This window comes from Equus quagga, chromosome 5 (assembly GCF_021613505.1).
Source record: "Equus quagga isolate Etosha38 chromosome 5, UCLA_HA_Equagga_1.0, whole genome shotgun sequence".
NCBI lineage: Eukaryota > Metazoa > Chordata > Mammalia > Perissodactyla > Equidae > Equus > Equus quagga.
Window position 1 is genome coordinate 24,352,178 of NC_060271.1, and position 22,506 is coordinate 24,374,683.

Here is a 22,506-nt window from a genome sequence, read left to right on the forward strand (position 1 = left end):
TGGGTACCTGGAAAATTTCTGGATGTGACATCAGATCCTTGACCATACTGATAGCCAACAGGAGTAGAGTCCATTTCAGCATCAATTTGTGCTTGTTCTTCAGCTTGGGAAATGTGGCTGGAAGAATCAGATGTCCGTGCTTCTCGTTTGCTTGACTTATAATGAGCAACTTCAGAAGGCTGGGACAACCTCAAATGTTTGGACTTTTTAATGGCATCTTTCCTTTGCTCATGCTTGGCCAACGGCTGCTGAGTATTCCTTTGGGACGCTGGATGGTAATTATACTTACTCCAAGATTTTCCACTTATTATACCTGTTCCTCGATCTGGGCTTAGGTGAGAGTGCGGAGAACTGCTTTCCTCTTGCCAGCCACCGCTATAAAAAGAGGAACGTTCTATACCATTAGAATTGGCATCTTTATCGGAGAGACTGAAATAGCGATCTTTTTCTTTCTCGCTAATGTCTAATGAAGATTTAATAAAGGTCTTACAGACACTAATGACATCGGTCATCTGAAGGAAGCTAGCAGCTGACATCACTTCTATGACATTCTGACCAGTAAGAGAGAGTTTGCCAGAATAGACGAAGTCCAGGATCACCGTAAAAGTGTCAGGGGAGAAAGCCTGAAACGTAGCTGTGGTTGGCTGACTCGTCTCCTTTGAATTCTGAGAAAGAAGCATTTTAAAGTAGCCACTACTGGCAAACAATACATTCCGGTGCGCTTTGAAGACCTTCCCTTCAACGAGGATGCTGCAATCACAGAACACGTCCTGCCTGCGCTGCTCATTCAGCTGTTGCAGGAGGTGCGACTGATGAGAGGAGATCTCCATTCTGCAGAGGAAGACACACGTGGTTACCCAAACGGAGCAACACTATTCTTCTAAGACGAGTCAACTAAAGTAATCATCAGAAACCTCGATCTTTTTTCCATTAAAACCACTTTCTTCTCAGAGAATATAGTCTCCAAGACACAGAAGACAATAGATTTCAAGATATCATTAAGACTACCCCATTGGTTATTAGATTGTTAGACAATTATTTGTTCAGTCAGTACACTTTATTGAGCATCTTCTATCAATCGAGCCTGTGGCTGTATGCTGAACTAAACAGGCTTGATTCTTCCCTTTGTGTAGTTTTCAATCTAGAGGGGGTATCGGGATTAAACAAATAGCCAGATGAAGTTATAAATGTCAAGTGAAGTGCTAAGACAGAAAGAGGGCCTATGAGCAGTATACAAGGGTAAACTAGTTTCGATTGGGATGGAGAGGGTTAAGGAATACCTCTGAGAAGTAACATTTGACTTGAGACCTCAAAGATGACCAGGAATTAAACGAATGAAGAGTGAAGGGAAAGATTTCGGTCCGAGCAAAATGGTGGTCTAGAAAGTGCTGAAACTTTCCTGCCACAAATCTCTAGAGATGCTTGCTAAAATATAAGCAAAATTTTTTAAATGTATGGCTGGGCTCGCAAGAAGGAATAAGAAATCTCTAGGTGGGGCTGGCCCTGTGGCCAAGTGGTTAAGTTTGTACGCTCCACTTCGGCGGCCCAAGGTTTCACTGGTTTGGATCCTGGGCGTGGACATGGCACCGCTCATCAGGCCACGCTGAGGCGGCATCCCACATGCCACAACTAGAAGGACTCACAACTAAAATATACAACTATGTACTGGGGGGATTTGGGGGAAAAAAGAAAAATAAGAAAAAAAAAAGAAAAGAAATCTCTAGGTGCCAGAAGTGGAGAAGAAACAGAGCTGGAGGAGCAACACGGGCTTGGGTTTATATCAGTAACACAAGCTGGAACGCTCCAAGGACCACAACCTTAATGAAAAGGGACTAGTACCCTTTGCCTGTAAGTCCAGGGAAAGGGTAAAGAAAGTCTGTCTTTGCAGGGTCTTCGGTGGAAAAAAAAAAAAGTCCCTAGATGAGATATTCAAACCCCAGATTGTACTCTGTGAGGTTCTGGAGTGCCAATGTATTTACCTGCTTGATGTGGGAAACCTCAAGCTGAAAAGTAACATGAGAATTAGTCCTGGGCTGGGGGTGTCCCTGGGGCACCTTGCAGGAGCAAATCCAAAGCTATCAGGAGGGACACTCAGAACCCAAGCCAGGTAGGAAATACACTCTGCTTAAGCTGAACTCAAAATCATTCCCCTCTTTATACAAAGTGGATTGTTTCCACCATCGCACCACCATGATGTCTAACATCTCCTATCTTAAAAACAAACAAGCAAATAAAAACTTTGCCTTGATTTCACATCTACCTCTGGCTACTACTCCATTTCTCTGCTCCCTTCACACAACATTCGTTGCAAGAGTTTTTTGTTTTGTGGTTTTCATTTGCCCTCTTCACTTCTTCTCCCATTCTCTCTTGAACCCATGCCAATCTGGTTTGCATCCCCATGCATCAAAACCAGTTTTTTAAGATCATTAGTAATTTGCATGTTGTCAGATCCATTGGTCATTTCTTTGTCCTCATTTTACTGACACAGTGGATCACTCTCTTCATCCTTAAACATCTTCTTCACTTGACTGCCAGGACACCACTTCTTCACCGTTCTTCTCCTACTGGCCACTCCTTCTCAGTCTCCTTTGCTGGTTCTTCATTTTCCTGATCTCTAAGTGCTGTGGGATTTAGGACATCCTACCCCAAAATGTGGCACTTTGGCATACTGAATATTTTGAATTGAAGGAGTTTGAGAAAACAGAAGCAGGAAGGTCACTCTGACACCCTCCACCCTTCTCCTCTGCAACAGGTCACAATCTCTCCTGTGAGAGGTGCCCTCCTTATACCCAGAGGAAGGAGCATCCTTATCTCAGAAGACAAAGGGATGCTGAGAAGAATCTGAACAAACACAGCTGAGTTTCCCCCAGTTTACTAAACTTACCTCATACTCCTTAACCTACCACATTCCTCCACGACTGTCGACTCTTCCTCAAACCTAGCATAAAAATACTTGGGTCTACCTGCTTCTTCAGGGCTTCATTTCCTTATGAAGGCTTCCATGTCACGTAAAACTTATATTAAGTAAATCTGTTTGCATTTCTCCTGCTAATCTGTCTTTGTTAGTTTAATTTTCAGACCCAGCCAGGAAGAGAGTCAAAGAAAATTTTTCCTCCTCTACAGCTGCAACGCCCCAGGCCTCAGGCCTCAGACCTCCTCCTCTCTACTGATGTCACTCCCTAGAGGAGCCCATCCAGTCTCACCGTTTCAAATACCATCTTTGAGCTTATCACTCACAAATTTACATGTCTACCCCCAACCTCTTCCTGAACCTCAGACTCATGTGTCTATTTACCTGCTTCTCCACTTAGGCGTTTAAGAAGCATCCTGAAGCTCAACATATCCAAAACCATACTCCATTCACCCTCACCTGAAACCTGCCTTTCTTATGTCTTAGCCATCTCAGGAAATGGTAACTCCATTCCAGTTGTTGAGACCAAAAACACTGAGTCATCTTTGACTCCGTGTTGTGAGCTTTACCTTCAAAACAAATACAAAATTCTGCCACTTCTGTCCCTTACTGCTGTGACCATCTTGACCCAGGTCACCGTCACCTATCGTCAATAGCCTCCTAATTAGTCTCCCTGCAACTTCAGTCTAGAGTGACCCTTCTGAACAAGTGAAATGACGTTACTCCTCTATGCAACACCCTCCCTTGGTTCCCCACCTAACTCTGAAGTTCTTCTCATGGCGTAGACGGCCCTCCATGTCCTGCATCTCCCCCCTCCCGGTACCTCTCTGTCCTCACAGCCTCTGCTCCACCCTGATGCACTGCATTCCAGCTAAAGGCCCTCTGCTCATTCCTGAACATTCAAGGCGTGTTCCTGCCACGCAGCCTTTGTACTCACCCTTCACACTGCTTGGAAATTCTTCCCCCAGATATACATGTGGCTCACATTCTCACATCTTTTAGGTCTCTGCTCAAATGTCATCTTATCAGAGAGCCTTGCCTTTACCATCCTGTATAAGCACCCTCCCACTCTCTATCCCCTTATTGATTTGTTTATTGCCTGTTTTCTCCTACTAGGATTTAAGGTCCAAGAGAGTAAAGATTTTGCCTCTTGGCAAAACAAAGGTTTTGTTTAGTTATATGTCTCCAGTTCCTTGAACAGCACCTGAGCACACAGTAGATGCTCAGCCAACGTTGTTGCATGAATAAATCAAAAATGTTAAAACATACAAGGAAACCATTCTTTAGGAAGAACAATTAGCAGGCATAACAGGAGAATTAGAACCCCAAGAATTTCAGAAAACAGAACGAAAATCTGATAGACTATTACATAAGTATGTTTAAAATGGTCAAAGAGATAAAAGTTGATATAGACTAGCACACAGTTATGAACATAGACACGAGACAAAAGTAGCCTGATTTGCAAGTCTAGCTCCCCCACTTACTAGCTGTGTGAACCTGGGCAATTTATTTACCCTCTGTATCCCTGTTTCCTCATCTGTAAAATGAAACAAAAAACAGCACTTATTTCATATGATTATTGTGAGGACTGAATGAACTCAAAACAGAGTTGGGCATGTAGTAAACACTCCACAAACATTAGCCATTCTCCTTTTACTTTGCTTTATTATTATTATCTACAAGAAAAGAAACCAGGAAAAAAAGAAGAGGCAGGTGTGAAGAGGAACTGAATGTATTTAATACATGAAAAATATAATTAATGAAATTAAAATGCCTCATGTTGCAAAATGGCTGCCCATCTCCAGCCTCATGTTCACAATCCTGGCGGGAAAAAGACAAAAAGACAAAAGGCAATTGTCAGCCCAGTCTGTCTTCTTTTTTATCAGGCCAAAAAAAAAAAAAAAAGCTTGCCTGAATGCCTCATCCAGGGGACTTACACTTGCAACTCAATCATCAGAACCATGTCACCTGATTTTTAAATGTGCCCTCACACTCACTCATAGTATATATTAATTTTCACTTTTTCATTTTTACCAACACTTAGTGTTAGCAGACGTTAATTTTGCCAGTCTTAAGGATGTGTAAGCAGTATATCACTGCTTTTATTTGCACGGACTGAACAACTTTTAATGTTTGTTGATCATGATTCACTGAACTGCTTGCTCATTACATTGTTCTTAACTAACACTGCATAACACTAACCACAAAAACAATGTTCTACAATAACAAATATTTAGTTAGCTCACATGCCTGTGGGTTGGCTGATTTAGGCTGGACTTACGAGGGCAGCTCTGCTAATCTAGCCTGGGCTCACTCGCATCTCTAGGAGTCAGCTGATTTAGGCTGGACGTCGATGGGACAGCTTGTCTAGGGTGGTTGTGTTATTACAGCCTCACATCTTCCTCCTGGGACCAGTGGGGCTAGCCTGGACAATTTCTTCTCACGACAATGGCAGAAGTACAAAAGACCAAGTGGAAACACATGCGGCCTCTTAAGGCTTAGGCTGCAACTGGCACACTGCCGTATCTACATAGTCTCCTAGACTACAGCGAATCACAGGGCAAATCCAAGGTCAAGGGAAGAAGAAAGATCCTCTGCTCTGTTAGCAGGAAGAACTGAAAAGTCACGCAAGAGAGGGTGTGAATATAAGCAGGGGTGATGAACTGGGGCCAATAATGCTATCTACACAATATCTTATTTTTTTAATTGGGTTGTCTTTTTCTTATTGACTTACAGGTATCCTTTATATATCCTATATACTAATCCTTTATCACTTATACGCCTTCCAAATATCTTCTCCCACTCTGTCTTTTTAAGTTTATTTAAGGTAGTTTTCATTAAAAAGAAGACTGGTTTTAATATAGTCAAATTTATCAATCTGTTGATAGCATATGTTTTCTGTATCTTGTTTAAGAAATCCCCTATCTCCAGGACACAAAGTTTTTTTTTTTGTTTTTTGTTTTTTTTGGAATATTAGCCCTGAGCTAACTGCTGCCAATCCTCCTCTTTTTGCTGAGGAAGACTGGCCCTGAGCTAACATTCATGCTCATCTTCCTCTACTGTATATATGGGATGCCTGCCACAGCATGGCTTGCCAAGCGGTGCCATGTCCGCACCCAGGCTCTAAACCGGCGAACCCAGGCCACCAGAGCTGAACGTGTGCACTTACCTACTGCGCCACCAGGCCGGCCCCACAAAGATATTTTTTAAAGTTCTATTTTTCACTTTTGAAGATTTAATCTACTATTTATTTTGCTTATGGTATTCTAATTTTTTTCACATAGATAACCAATTTTTCTGGCACTATTTATGGAACAGTGTATCCTTTCCCCACTAATTTGTAACTGCTACCTCTGTTATACATCTAGTTTCCACAAATTCATGGATCTATTTCTGAGCTGTCTGTTCAGTTCGTTGGTCTATTTACCTGTCTCTGCACCAATACTTCACAGTATTAATTACCAAAACTTTAAAACAAATCCCCTTGGGGGCCGGCCCGATGGCGCAGTGGTTAAGTTCACACGTTCCGCTTCTCAGCGGCCCAGGTTCGAAGGTGTGGATCCCGGGTACGGACATGGCACCACTTGGCACGCCGTGCTGTGGTAGGCATCCCACATATAAAGTAGAGGAAGATGGGCACGGATGTTAGCTCAGGGCCAGTCTTCTTCAGCAAAAAGAGGAGGACTGCCAGTAGTTAGCTCAGGGCTAATCTTCCTCAAAGAAAAGAAAAAAAAGAAAAAAAACAAATCCCCCTACCTAGTTCTTCTTCAAATAACATTTTTTAAAAATTCTGATTGGTCCTTTGTTCTTCCATATAAATATTAGGATAAGCTTATCAAGTTTCCCTAAAAAAATAAAAAGATACTCTATAGGGATTTTTTTCTGGAATTGAATTGAATTTATAGACTAATTTAGGGAGAGCTCACATCTTTGTAATGTTGAGTCTTACCATCCATGAACATGGTATAATTCTCAAGTTATTCACATCTACTTTCATATTCTTTAGTAATGTTTCCATATTTTCTCTATCAAGATCTTGCATGTTTTTGGTAGATTTATTTCTACTGCTTATAGGTTTTATTGCTATAGTGAATGGGTACTTTTTTCTACTGCATTATTACTGGTTTCTAGGCTTGCTATTGATATCTGGGTTTGTTTTTTTTTTTGCCTCTAAAAAAATTTTTTTATGCTTTTTGGTGAGGAACGATGGCCCTGAGCTAACATCTGTTGCCAATCTTCCTCTTTCTTTTTTTCTTCCTCCCTGAAGCCCCAGTGCATGGCTGTATATCCTAGTTGTAGGTCATTCAAGTTCTTCTACGTGGGACGCTGCCACAGCGTGGCTTGATGATAGGCATGTAGGTCCACACCCAGGATCTGAACCAGCGAACCTCAGGCTGCCGAAGTAGAGGGTGCACACTTAACTACTCATTCGTGGGGTCGGCCCCTGATAGCTGTATATTAATTTTGTATCTGGCAACCTTCCTAAAGTTTCTTATTAGCTCTAATAATTTATCCAAAGACTTTCTGGAATAGTCTCTATAGATCATTATATGCCTGCCAATAAGGACAGTTTTATTTCATCTGTTTCCATTTTTCATCTTATTGCTTGTGTTTGTCCTAACACATGGGCAAGGATCTCCCATAAAGTGTGGAATAGAAACCATGATAGCAGGCATCATTGACTGAATGGAAATGCTGCTAAAATTTCACATTAAGAATGATGTTTAGTGTAGAAGTTTGACAGCTACTTTTTAATTCCAATTTGCTAAATTTTTTATTATAAATGAGTGCTAAATTTTATTAAATGTTTACTCCGTATTTGTATGTTTTTTCCTCTTAATCTGTGTATTAGTTTCCTAGGGCTGCTGTAACAAAGGACCACAAACTGAGTGACTTAAACAATAGAAATTTATTGTCTCACATTCTGGAGGCTAGATATCCGAAATTAAGATGTTAGCAGGGCCACGTTCCCTCTGAAACCCGTAAGGGAGCAATGCGTCTTTGCTTCTGCCTACCTTCTGGTGGCCCCAGGCATTCCTTGGCTTGTGGCAGCATATCCCCAATCTCTGCCTCCATCTTCGCATGGTCATCTTCTTCCTGTGTGTTTCTGTGTCTTCACAAAGAAGTCTCTCCTCATATAATGTTTTCTTACAAGGGCACTAGCCATCTTGGATTAAGAACCCACCCTACTACTCTAGGATGACCTCATCTTAACGAATTACATCTGCAACAACCCTATTTCCAAAAAAGGTACTGAAGGTTAGGACTTCAACATATCTTTTTGAGGGGAACACAATTCAATCCATAATAATTTGTTAAAATGCTCTACTACATTAATAGATTTTTTGGATGTTGAATGATCTCTGCATTCCTGAAATATTCTAACCCAGTCCTTACCTTTATTTTTCTACTTATTCATAGACTAAAAAGGTAAATTTTCTGGTTTTTCAATTCTCCAGTAATTCTAGGTTGAACTGTGTATCCCCTCAAAATCCACGTCTACCTGGAACCTCATAATGTAACCTTATTTGGAAATAGCATCGTTCCAGCTATAACTGCTTGAGATGAGATGCTGGATTAGGGTGAGCCCTAAAATCCAATGACTGGTATTCTTATAAAAAGAGGAGAGGACACACAAATACCCACAGGAAAGAGAGCTTTGTGAAGAGAGAGAGAGAGATTGGAATGATTCAGCTCTAAGTCAAGGAACACCTGGAGCCACCAGAAGCTGGAGGAGGGAAGGAAGGCTTCTCCTCTAGAGCCTTCAGAGGGAGCAAGGCCCTGCCCACAGCTTGACTTCTGACCTCCTGTCTCCAGAACTGAGCGAATACATTTCAGTTGTTTCTAAGTCACCCAGTTTATGGTACTTTGTTGCAGTAGCCCCAGGAAGCTAACACAAAACGCATGTAATTGCCAACATTCAACTGTTTTTGACCAATAAAAATAGTAATTTCATATAGTTGACCTAAAATCTTTATTTATTTATTTACTTATTTTTTGAGGAAGATTAGCCCTGAGCTAACATCTGCTGCCAATCCTCCTCTTTTTGCTGAGGAAGACTGGCCCTGAGCTAACATCTGTGTCCATCTTCCTCTACTTTATATGTGGGACACCTACCACAGCATGGCGTGCCAAACGGTGCCATGTCCACACCTGGGATACGAGCCGGAGAACCCTCGGCCGCCGAAGCAGAACGTGTGAACATAACCACTGCGCCATGGGGCCGGCCCCTAAAATCTCGACTTAAAATGAATAGGTGAAAGGGAAAAATATTTATTTCTGTATTAACAGAAGCTGTTGCTATTTAAAAGCTGTCATTTTGTTTCAGTGGACATTTTTGTCTGCCACCCTGTTACATAATTTCCCTTCTGTTTATTCATTATTCTATTCGTAATACTCCTTCTACTCACTCATTGGCTTTCTCTGGTAATAGCTCCCCAACTTTTCTTAAGAGGATCACTCCTTCACCTCTTTGGGTTGTGACAATTTGGGAGATATTGACTCAAGTAATCACTCCAGAGGTCGACCTGTGACCTAGACCTGACAAATCAGAGCACTGCATTCCCATGGCCAGTTACTGGTTTTGGGATGGACACATCAAGCAAGGCAAGTGAAGGAGGTTCAATCAAAGTGAATCTTAGCATTTTTATTGGAGCAACTGGACAAGAAGACCACTCTTGCACAGGTGTGAGGATGGGAGCCGGTGGCTAACTGTAGCTGTTTTGCCACTGTGAGGAGAGAGCCTACATGTAAAAGGACCAACACTGAGGAATGCAGAGCCGAGAAAGAGAGAAAGGCCAGAAGATCCCATGGACATTGTTTTATTCCCCACACCAGAGGTTGGTCATTTTTTTTCTGTAAAGGGCCAGACAGGAAATATTTTAGCATTTGTGAGTGTGTGAAATTGTGATTTATAATAAATACATATTTTGGACTTCATCCATGGTTCCTGGCTCATAGCTCCCCAAACCCTTGGAATTTCCTAAGCAATAAGAGCAATGGGAGCCTCTTTCGTTATATTTGGTCTTTTGTCCTCAGTTCCTGAAATGCTCAGAGCCTTAAAGGTGAAATGGGTGTCTTGTTATTCATAAGAAGTCCCTTTCAACCATAACTGTGTTTATGTTAACGAGGTGACTTTTGGAAATCCTCTAAAGATTGGGGGGGGGGTGGACTGGTTGCCAGGGAAACCAACCATTCTATTAGATCAGACTAATTAGATGAGATTATATTAGAGGGTTGGAATTTTCAGTCCCAAGTCTTGACCTCTGGGGAGGGGAGAGAGGCTGGAGGTTGAATAAATCACCGATGGCCAATGACTTAATCAATCATGCCTATGCAGTGAACCCTATGTAAAAACCCAAAAGGACAGATTTGAAGAACTTCCAGGTTGGCGAACCAGAGTGCATCCAAGCTCCACAGGGGCAGATCCTCCTGCGTTGGAGACGCCATCCTATGTATCTCTTTATCTAGCTGTTAACTCATATCCTTTAATATCCTTTGTAATAAACCAATAATCTAGTAAGTAAAGTGGTTTCCCGAGTTCTGTGAACCACACTAGCAAACTAATCAAACCCAAGGCGGGGGTTGTGGGAACTTCTGATCATAGCCAGTCAGTCAGAAGCACAGGTACCAACCTGGACTGGCATCTGAAGTGGGGCAGACTTGCGGGACTGAGCCCTTAACCTATGGAGTCAGATGCTATCTCCAGATAAATAATGTCAGAATTGAGTTGAATTAGTGGTGGAGAATCGCTAGGTGTGGGGTAAAACTCACACACGGTGGTGGGCTACAGATCTCGCTCACAACTACTCAATTCCACTATATCACTCACTTCTGCCACTGTAGCACAAAAGCAGCCACAGACAAGATGAGAAGGAATGGGCATGGGTGAGTTCCAATAAAGCTTTATTTACAAAGACAGCTACAGGCCACCTTTTGCCAACTCCAGCCCCAGCCCCAGCCATGCCTTAAGCTTGGACTTTTCAGTTACTCAAACCAATGAATGCCCTTTTCCTTAAGCCAATTTGAGTTGGCTTACCCTTTACTTGTAAACAGAGAATCCCAATTTATAAGTGACTTCCGAAGACTCTGAAGTTTTGGGGGTAACTTCCATCTTAATTACTAGTGCAACTTTTCTTTGAAAATCTACTCCTAACCCTGAAAGCAAACAAAGTCCGTTTCATAGAGGAATGATTAATTGATGTCCAAGTCATTGCCAATTCTTTTCCAGACATAAAACTGCTATTTAAACACTTTAATTCTATTCTTAGAAGTTTTAGTAATTCGTTGGGGGAAAACACAGACTTTTTTTTTTTTAGTTGAAGTTTCAATAAGAATTTGCTTTCCAGGCAATCTGTAGAAGTTCTAAGTGAGCATCAGTATTGTTAAGAGTCACAAACAGTAGTCCGTGTGTACAAATTTATTTAAACAGGCTTCTAATTGAGAGTTGATAGGGAGTGGGAGGATGTTTAACAGTGAAAGCAAAATAGAAAATTATCTTCTCCTGGCTGGAGAGACTTGGGCGCTGCCTTTGACAAGGGGAAGGAGCAACAGAGGACCTCTGAAGGGAAAGGCTGAGAGCTGTGGAGAATGACATCAGCAGCAGGCTATGTCCAACAGCGGTCACAAGATTATTCCCTAAAGTGAAATACCCAAAATCGGCAGCTGAATTCCTAGTTCTATATACTCCAGTCCTGAAAAGGAGGATACAATTTCAAGATAGGATTAAGAGTGAGTTTAAGGGGCTTAATGGAAAGACTCCAATAGATGAAAAGGAAAAGGAAATTCACATACACACACACACAGAGAACAACTGGGAGCAAACGTATGGTTCACACACACACACACACACACACACACACACACACACACAAACAACTAGGGAACACATGTATGGCAGGGAAGAGACAGAACAATCAAGAATGGCCCTGGGGTCAGCCCCATGGCTGAGTGGTTAAGTTCGCACACTCTGCTTTGGGGTTTTGCTGGTTCAGATCCTGGGCATGGACATAGCACCGCTCATCAGGCCACGTTGAGGTGGCGTCCCATATGTCACAACTAGAAGGACCCACAACTAGAATATACAACTATGTACTGGGGGGATCTGGGGAGAAAAAGCAGAAAACAAAACAAAAGAAAAAGAATGGCCCTAAAGTTTATGGCCTGAGTACTGGCAAAATGGAGCTGCCATGTATTGAAATGGGGAAGAGAAGGAGAGGGGCAGGTTGTGAGAGCTCGTGTCTGGAGCTCAATTGTGGACATATTAAGATTAACACGTCCTGCTATTCATCCAATAAGAGATAAAGAGTAGGCAGCTGAATATATGAGTAGAGTTGAGGAAATAGATCTAGGCTAGGGATATAAGATGGGCAATCATCAGCATATAGATGGTGTTTAAAGTCATGAGATTAGATGTGATTACCAAAGGAGACTGGCTGCTTAGACTAGATGAGTCCCTGGCATTCCAACATTTAGAGGGCAGGGAGATGATGAGGAATAAGCAAAGGTACCTGAAAGGAAAGCCAGAAAGAAAGGAAGAAACACATATCCTGTAACAGAAGAAAGTGTTTCAAGGAAGAAGGGATGATCAATTGTGTTAGTTTTGTAGTAAGACGAGGACCAAGAGTTGACCACCAGACTTAGTGGGATATGTGTGTGTGTTAGAGTGGATTTAAGGGAGAATGGGATAGAGAAACCATGGGAAAAAAGCACACACAACTCATTTCAAAGAGTTTTACTTTAAAGAGAGAATAAGCGAGGAGGTGGAAGTAAGGGGAAGTGGGATCAAGACCAAAAAATCAAAAAATAGCTGAAGAAAGAAGTTTCCAATGAAGCAAGAAGGGATGAGATTAAGAACACAACTAAAACGGTTACCCTTAGAAAGGATCAGTGAGCGGTGGGAGGAGAGGGTACCCTCTTTGCAACCGGAAGAGAGAATGAAAACGTGTACAGATAGCTCAGAGAAGGGGCTGTTCAGATGGAAGCTCATTTCAGATGCCTTTGATCTCTACGTAAAATATAATTATTTGTGAAAATGATGAGGATGGGGAAAACGGAGTAGAATTACAGTAGTTAATATAAAAGTGTATATCTTACTTTAATCTACTCTGATTTATACTTTTCACTTAAATCATACAAGTATCACAGCACAAGCTGAGCTTGAACCACAGCAGATACTCAATAAATATTCAGTGGGTTTCTATTAGTGAAACTGTTTCATTGATAGACTATAGCAGCTGACAGGCAGAAGGTGCCATTTTTCTTTAACCTGCCCATCTATGGCTGAATAAGTTTGTTCTTTGCTCTTGTAAGGAAGCAGGGCTCTCATAAATAAGGCAACTGATTTTGGTTTTGGTTTCTGTACTCTTATTTACTCATTGTTTTTAAGCCCCACAACTGCCCTTTTATATTCTCTATTCTGATGAGGCTGAGAGTCTGCAGACTACATTACCCAGCATCTCTCATCAGCTGGCTTCCTGTAAGATATGCTGAATGGGTCAGTAGTGGGAGATCAGAAGACCAAAGAAAGAGGGAAATTTCCTGCTGCTAGCTCTGGTGATTGCTGGAGTAGCAACAGAATGGACCACAGCAGCTCTGGCAGATGCAGAATCTTTTTGGTGGTTCCACCTCTGATGGAGGTGGCACCTCTTCAGCAGATCCAAGACTGACCATGTCTCCAACAGTGCGGCACTAGGTACAGGCTCAACGGCTCCAGCTTCAAGGGGCATTGCAAATTGTGATCTCTGAGTATCATTTCCTTCTTTCTCTTTGTTTCTCTAGACCCCAGCCTCATTTGTGCTCCTCCAGGCCTTCCCACACCATTGTAATTTCCTGTATTAAATGATCTCTGTCTGGAATATCTAGAATGGCTTCTGTTTTCGGAATAGGACTCTTACTATATAATCTTGGAGACAGAAAAGGTCCCAGGAAATAGGCTCTGCAAAAAAAAATTTTGGGAATGGTTTGCTGATTTTCTGAGCTTGAAGAGAGTGATGGCCTTATTGCCAATGGAAAATGGAAATACTGGTAATCAGTGTCACATAGCAGCATTATGATTACTTACCTTATCACCAGAGTTTGCTTAGGATGAATTCCTATTGAAGGCAAAGCTTTGGGAGACCAAGTGGCTGCTGCAATGGACCATCGTGATAGTAACGATGACTACAAGGACTCGGGAGGCTAGCTGCTTCCGACTGTGCTGCAGCACTTAGAGAAAGGAGACGACAAGCTCCAGGCTTTAAACTCTCAGCTCAAGTCACCATCAGAGAACCGAGAACTTTGACGGTGGCCCTAAAGGAACCTCTTTGTGAAGTCACAGTGTGGATATAGTAAAAAATGAGACTCCAAATGTAATTGTGTGGGTTGCAAGATTACAGCATAAGTGGATTTTACATCCTGACCGCATCTCTTGTGTGAAGGAGACCCTGAGATGTGGACTATGAATATTTGAATAGTTTCAGACAATCTGAGAACCTCGCACCTCTAAATTCCCATGAGCCTCCCTTGCCAGAGGAGCAGCCTCTCCTTCTTTGTCTGGGGAGACTAGCTTTCCTCTTCTTGAAGACTCTGTAATAACTCACCTAAGACAATTACCCTGCAAGGGGAGGCCAATTTCCCTCCAGACACACGTCACCACCCCTCATTGCCGTGAGACTATAACCAGAGTCAGATCCCAGTATTTTCCAGGGGGGAAAATGCAAAAATATCACGCAAGAGGAGATAATTTATACATCAAAATTAGATTTTTCTAATTTACCTTGGCACAAACATGAGAATATGTTTGGTAATGGATTCTGATGGATAGAATGCTGAAATAGGCTGGGTTTACTGATACGGGTGCGCTGACCAGACATTCTGGATTTTATGTGTCAGTTCAATTGGGAATGGCTCTAAAAAGTTGTTTCACTGGCTGACTGTAACTTGAACTCAAGGGTAGAAAATATTCAATGAGGTTGAGATGTCAGAACTTCTGGTATAATGTGGAGGAAAAAACTCACATGTCCAGAGGACACTTCCTTCACTGAGATGCTGTGGCTCTCATCTGTAGGATGGGGATGACAAAGGCAGATGTCCTCACTAAAATGGGGATGATGAGATCCCCACATGGCAAAGGCCAGGTGACAGTGGTTAGATGCCAGAGACAACTATACACAATTACCATAGGTACAGGAGATGTGCATCTTTGGTGATGGCTAATTGATCGCGTTGTTTCTGGGACTTGTCTAGATGAACACCCAACTAAAGTTTGAAATTGATTGTTTAACCAAAAAACCAACCAACAAACTAAAGCAAAAACAAACAGAAACTCTAGGTCTATTGAGCAGGAATCTGACTTGATTTGTCATATTGGAGCATGAAAGCCTGTCATCCATACCTCAGATCTAAGCCAATTTATGGAACTGAATTTTTATTATTATTCTTATTTTTGCTGAGGAAGATTTGCCCTGAGCTAACACCCACTGCCAATCTTCCTCTTTTTGTATGTGAACCGACACCACAACCTGGCCACAGACAGACGAGTGGTGTAGGTCTGCACCCGGGAACCGAACCCAGGCTGCCGAAGCAGAGCACACTGAACTTAACCACTAGGCCACTGGGGCTGGCCCCAGAACTGAATTTCTAGAACCTTTGATTGTGTTCACTACCACAAGTACATACTGGAAAATTTCCTTCAAGTCTTCCTCAAAGGGACCTGAAATAATGTCCTAGTAAGTCATTACTAAACAAATGTAAATGAAGCCATTTTCTAGGATGAATGAACACTGGGAAAAGGGAAATATCTAGACATTTCAGGGATTGCTAGACATTCATTGTGAATTGTGGCTACTCCCCAGGCACCCAAGACACCACTGGGATCCACCGAAGTAGAGGCTTATCGAGGTCAAGTGACAAATGGAGTTCTGGTCTGAGTCCATCTCACCCTATGGCTATTTCCAGTTTCTGAAGTACAGGTCCGAAAGTCCTACTTAGCAACAGGCAGAAGCCCCATATTTGCTCCCTGATCATGGTGTGAGGGCTATTATGGTAAAAAGGAACAGACAGAAGTTCTTAACCTCCCCTCTCTACCAGGGTAAACCAAAACCAATACTGCATCTCTCAGGGATATGCAGAGATTAGTTTCCCACCAAAGGCTTCAAAGATATTAGGGTGGTGTTTCCTATCACTTCTGCAATTAATTCGCCTATTTGGCCCCTGCCGCAGGTGGATGGGTCTTGGAGACTGACTGTAGATTACAGTATACTTAATCAGTGGGTAACTCTCATTGTAGCTGTTGTTCTAGGTATGATCCTTCTATTGAAACAAATCCACATAGAACCTGGCGCTTAGAATACAGCCATTGACCTGGAGAGATGCTTTTGTCTCTATATGGATTAGCAAGACACACGAGCAGCAGTTTGCTTTCGCCCGTCAGGGACAGCAGTTCACAACAGTGATGACATAATGCTGACTGGACATGATGAGCAGAAAGTAGCAATTATCTTAGACACTTTAATAAGACAGAGCATGTTAGAAGGTGGCAGATAAACACCATGAAGATTAATGGTCCTGCCTCCTCACTGAAATTTTTAGGGGTCAAATGATCTGGGATATGTTGAGATTAGTCCAATCCAAAGCAAAAGAGAAACTGCTGTACCCTGTACCACCCACCATAAAAAGAGAGACAACAAGTTGGAGGAATCTTTTGATTTTTGAGACAACTATATAGTTCAGTTGGGTGTGCTATTCCAACGTATATACTGAGTAACTCATAAGATGGCCAGTTTTAACAGGCCCAGAGCAAGAAAAGATTCTGCAGAAGGTCCAGGTTGCAGTGAAAACTGCTTTGCTACACAGATCTTATGACATAGTAACTCCAAAGATGTTAGAGGTCTGTGGTAAATAGGGGATGCTATATGGAGCCTCTGGCAAGTCCAAATAGGGGAATGATAACCCAAATTTGGGAGAAAATCCATGACCTGTTGTATTAGTCAGGGTTCTCCAGAGAAACAGAACCAATAGGATGCACATACATATAAAAAGAGATTAATTATAAGGAATTGGCTCACGTGATTATGGAGAAAAAAAGTCCCAAGATCTGCTGGTTGGCAAGCTAGGGACCCAGGAGAGCTGATGGTGTAGTTCCAGTTAGAAGGCTGGCAAGCTCAAGACCCAGGACAAGTCAATGTTTCAGTTCTGAGTCCAAAGGCAGGAAAAAAAAAAAGTCCCAGCTCAATGCAGTCAGGCAGGAGGAAATTTCCTCTTATTCAAGAGAGGGTCAGCCTTTTGTTCTATTCCGGCCTTCGATTAATTGGATGAGGACCACCCACATTAACAAGTGCTCTTTGCTTTACTCAGTCTATTGATTTAAACATTAAACTTACCCAAATCACTCTCACAGAAACACCCGGAATAATGTTTGACCAAATTACTAGGCACATTGTAGACCAGTCAAGTTGTCACATAAAATTAATCATCATACCTCCCCCGCAGATAGCTATTATCCTTTTGAAAGAAAGCTTTTGGAATGCTACCAGGCTCTCTTAGAGCTTGATACTGACCACGGGACACCAAGTGGCCACGACTCAGTTGCCTGTCATGGGTGTTACTAGTGCATCAAATGGGACATGTGGGCATGTGCAGCAGCACTCCATCATCAAGAGGAAGTGTGACAAACAAGACTGGACTGAACAGGTCCTGAACCCACAAATAAGTTCATGAGCAGGTGGCACAGTTCCCACAGCACCTATTCCTCGTACACTGCTGCTTTTCCTCAACTCGCACATACGCCCCCATGGTGAGTTCGCTACAACTAGCTGACCGAGGAAGAAAAAGTTAAGGCCTGATTTAGAGATGGTTCTGCACGATATGCTGGCACCAGCTAGAACTGGATGGCTGGAACATCACAATTCCAATCAGGAGTGTTTCTGGAAGACACTGGGAAGGGAAATCTCCCCACTGGGTATCTGGTTGTCTGCTTTGCATAGAGATAGACACAGGTGTAGATTTTACTCTGATTCAAGGACAATGGCTAACAAGTTGGCCAAATGGTCAAAGATTCAGAAAGAACCAGATAGAAAGATTGGTAGCCAAAAGGCATATGGGGAAGAGGCAGGTGGATATTCCTCTTAGAATGCAAACAGGGTACAAGGTTTTAGTGTCCCATGTGAATACTTAATAAAGGGTACCTAAAGCAGAGGGGGTTCTGAGAAATCAGTTGGACAAGATGACCTGTTTTGTGGATGTCAGCTGACTCTTTCCCTAGCCACCACGAAGCTTGCCATGTACTCCATCACCCAGAAGCAACTTGCCTGTTAAAATGGTAGAATAACCAATTGAATATTCCATCATGGCCCCATCTGAGAGAGAAGACCTTGAGAGATTGGGGTGCTGTCCAAATGGATATGGTATGTGCTTTTAACCACTGACCAATATATGACGCTATTTTTCCCCATAGATAGAATACCCACTTCTAGAAATCAAGGGATGAAGGTGGCAGTGCTTCCTTGCACTTTTACCTCTAATAACCCACTCACAGAATTTTTGTTTTCTGTCCCTGCAGAGGTCTTAGCTCCCAAGATAGGAATGCTTGCACCAGGAAAACATTGCATGGTTCCATTAAATTGGATTGTGACTGACCTAAAAGAAGAATTAACAGCACCCATTTTGGTGAGAGGGGAGGATGCCCTTGGTTGTATGAAGGATAGTTGCATTTTGTAAGGCAGACTCACAAACTTGTTGTTTAGAATTTTAAATATGGGAAGAGCGGTGTGTGTAGATGCCAAGTAGCCAAAAGGGTGGACTATGCTGGTCATTTACCTATTGTCTCTCAGCTCAACACCCGCCACACTCTAGTCTACCCTCTACTGATGGAATCATAACGCAAATGATATTTCCCAGGCTTCCTTCCTTGCAGCTGGCTTCCTATTAGATTTTATCAATAGAAGGCACTAAGTGGAGATTAGAAAAAGGAAAAGAAGTTTCCTGCTTTGGGCAATGGAAATGCCACAGTTGCTGGTGGCTGCTGGCTGTTGGTGTAGTGGCAGCAGGAGTGGGGTGATCTGGGCTCCAACAGCCTTTCCATCCTTTGGGCTTTCTATCACCGATAGAAGTGGTACTTCTTTGGCAGATCCATAACTGAAATTCCAACTGCAGAGCAGCTGGCACAGACTTGTGGCTCCAGCTCAGGGTTACAGAAGCTTCTATCTATGATTAGAATGCTTCTAGCTCCCACTGGCCCCTCTTTTCCCTTTTGCTGTTCCAGCCCTTCTTAAACTTTTGGAACCAATTTCATATTCTAAATTCCCTCTCTTTGAAATACTCAGAGTGCTCTCTTTTCCTGAGTAGACACTGACTGATAATGTTTCCAGCACCACAAATAGATAAATTAGCTTTCTATGAAAAGGATCTATCCTGAGACTTGCCCTTCTGGACAAATGACATATAATCTTCCCTCTCAGCTTCTCGCTTACCTCTTACTTCCTGTAAACAATCGTAGACAATTATAAACTGAATTAATTTTGTTTCTGCTATTGTTGGTGTTCTGTTTTTGTCATTAACTTTTTAAGCAAAGTTTTAAACACTCACCAAAGCAGAAGAGATAATATAAGAAATGCTCATGTACTTGTGACTCAGCTTTAACACTGATCACTTTTGTCAATTTTGTGTCTTCCATCTGCCTCCACTTTTCCCCCCAAGAATATTTAAAAATTGAATCCCAGGCACCAGGTTATTTCACCCACAATCTTTCAGGTGTGCTTCTTACATGAGCCTCCTTGCACTTCTGTCACACAGCTGGACCTCTGTTGTCTTTTGCCTGCATGGCATCCCTTCCTCCTCCTCAGCAAGGGATTCCTCTTTCTCTTTGGGAACTGCCTTCTAGAATTTGGTGGTGCTCTTCATCCCTTGGCCTCCATGACCCCATGGGCACATGACCTACACTGGCAGTCTGAGTCCTTCTTTGGGTGTGTCATGGACGCTAGAGATGAAGGTCTCGCTTCATGAGAACATGGGCCTTAAGAGTCATATAAGCCCAGAACTGCAAAATGTTACCTTCAGCAAGTGAGAAAGCCCACCTAGAAATGACGCGAACACAGAAGAAAGCCAGACAAAACTGTTTTAGAGAGAGTCCTGATGACATTATTTTAACTCCTGGCTCCAGCTGTGCCTACAGCCAATGCTCGCTCTGGATTTTTAGTTATGTGAAAAAATAAATTTCCTTTTCTGCTTAAATTTAAGTTGGATTTCTATTATGTGTGACCGAGAGTCATTTATTCCTGATTTGTGACACTCTCACAGCTCCAACTATAGTCCATTCCAGAATACTCTACTTAGCAGGGAGAACACATTTTTATAAAGGGGAACTTCAGCGGAGTGCCATTAAGGTCATCCTATCACTAAAACAGAGTTTCTCTGTTGTTATACTGCAGGTGTTTCTTCCTTCATACCCTCAAGTCCTGGCATGCCTCCAGGCAAAAGTTTCTTTCAACTTTGCTCATTCAGATAGCTGTGAGTCATTTCTTCTCAGGCTAAATAACTTTTATGATACCTTTCATGAAGTCAGAAGTCTTCCGCTAAACTCTAATTAACAGCCCATCAGTTTTTTGAAGGTGTTTTCCTGGTTCAAGCCGCCGTAAAATATCGATTTTAACCTCCAAAGTAATAATTTCATTTAGTAACTTCCGCCTGAACACTTGCACACGTGGGATAAGTCATTATGGATGAACATTATTCAGTAGAAAATAAAATAATAACAGAAAGTGAGATCCTGGCCTAGAAACACAAACAGATTAGCGAGGCCCCTCAGATTCAGGAACATACAACTTGCTAAGTTAGCTCTCATTAGTGCTAATTGGATTGAACTGGCTGAGCAGTTATTTTTAAAATGCATTAACTACAATTCAGTACTGTATCAAATTTATAAATATGAACATATAGAGAGATGAAGAGCACTATAATAAATTAGTGTTCAAGGAGTTATGTTTATAATGAAGTTTCTTCCATGTTTAATGTAATCCAGGTTCTAGCTAATAGTAGGCTTCAAAATCCCAAACCTCCTAGAAATTATTATATAAAAAAGATCGAATCACTTGGCTAGAGACTGGGGACTGCAGAGTCTCATTATGTGCCCAAAGACCTAGATTTTGCTGAGTCCTTATATGACCATGTCTCCTGAGTACAGACAAACCAGAGACACTATGCTAATAGGGGTAAAATACATTCAGGGTTATGTCAGACAACTTCTGTAGCAAGACGTCTGGGAATATTGCTAGAGAATAATCAAATCAATACGCAATCTTTTATTATCATATCCTGTCAGTTAAAATTTAATAATTCCTCTGTTCTCATTTGAAACCTGGTAGTGGGTGATGACTTTACAATTTTTTGCTATTATAAATAATGCTGCAACAAATAACTTTGCATGTAGATTACTGAGCATTTGTGAAATAATTTGATTTAGAAATAGACTCGCTAAGTGGGTACTGACAGATTACCTTCCCAAATTGTTATATCAATTTATATCTTCACCAACCACATATGATAGTGCCCTTTTCCTCCAACACTTTCATTAACTCTGATAATTACCTCTTTAAAATGTTTTCCCATCTACACTTAGGGAAAAATATCAGGAAAATATCAATACTATTATTTAACATTGTCCTGGAAGTACTAGCCAATGAATTAGGCAAGATAATTAAATATGAAGTATGAATATTGGAAAGAATGAAACAGTTACTGCTATTGCAAATATTATATATCTTTAAAATGCAAAAGTAAAATTAGATAACTAAAGTAAAATCTTAGGCTTTTGCCATGTTGGAATAACTAGTACTAGACCTGGCCTTCTGCTATAAACAATTAGAAAACTGGAAAAAAAATTGTTTTCAGACAATGAAAACATGCAAAGTGGGACTGTGATCTTTGAGAGAAGAGAACCAAATGAGGTAAGCCTATTATCACTTTGGCTTTCTGGATTGTGATACACGGAGGGGAAATCAAACTGGATTGAGCAGAGTTGGTGTTTAGGAAGGCTGAGGTGTCTGGAAGTTGTGGAGCAAAGTACCAGAGGAGGCAACTAGATAGGCAAAGAGATCAATATATCTGCATAGAGTATTCCAGAGTCTGTGCTGAACACTAATTTGTGCATGGGTAGAGGGAAACTTCAGGAGTCTGGGTAAAGAACTATTGGGGAAAATTCCCAGAGAACACGCAGGGTTGGGAGACAGTTAAGTTTTGAATAGCCAGAATAAAGATTCTTCACTGAACACCCAGGGCATTTAGCAGAGACCCCAGAAGAGTAACACCTTAGTAGTAGGACTAACCTAATTCAACAGTGAAGATCACTCTAGAACTGCCTCAAAGCTCAAAAACAAGCCTCAAATTCATCAAGCTGATCCACTAGCAACTTAACTAACAAGTAAACCAAAATTCAAAAAAGAAAGATAATAAAATTCAGACACACAAAAACACATATTTACAATGTCCATCATTATACCAAAAATTACTCGACATGTGAAAAAAAAAGTCACCCTAAAATCAAAAGAAAATTCAGTCAATAGAAATAGACCCAGAAATGAAAGAGCTGCTAGACTTAGCAAAATAGCTGTAAAAACAGTTAT

The 22,506-nt window shown here is 41.7% G+C and overlaps 1 protein-coding gene across 6 annotated transcripts in view; it reads right to left on the reverse strand.

Moving 5' to 3' along the window:
- Positions 1–22,506, reverse strand: part of ZBTB8A (zinc finger and BTB domain containing 8A) — a 59,042-nt gene that overhangs the window by 10,246 nt on the left and 26,290 nt on the right. For all 6 annotated transcript variants that reach the window (XM_046663083.1, XM_046663086.1, XM_046663084.1 and 3 more), the window contains one exon: positions 8–831. In XM_046663083.1, coding sequence (XP_046519039.1) covers positions 8–830 — 823 coding nt within the window. In that variant the 5' untranslated portion in view covers position 831. The remainder of the gene's footprint in view (positions 1–7; positions 832–22,506) is intronic.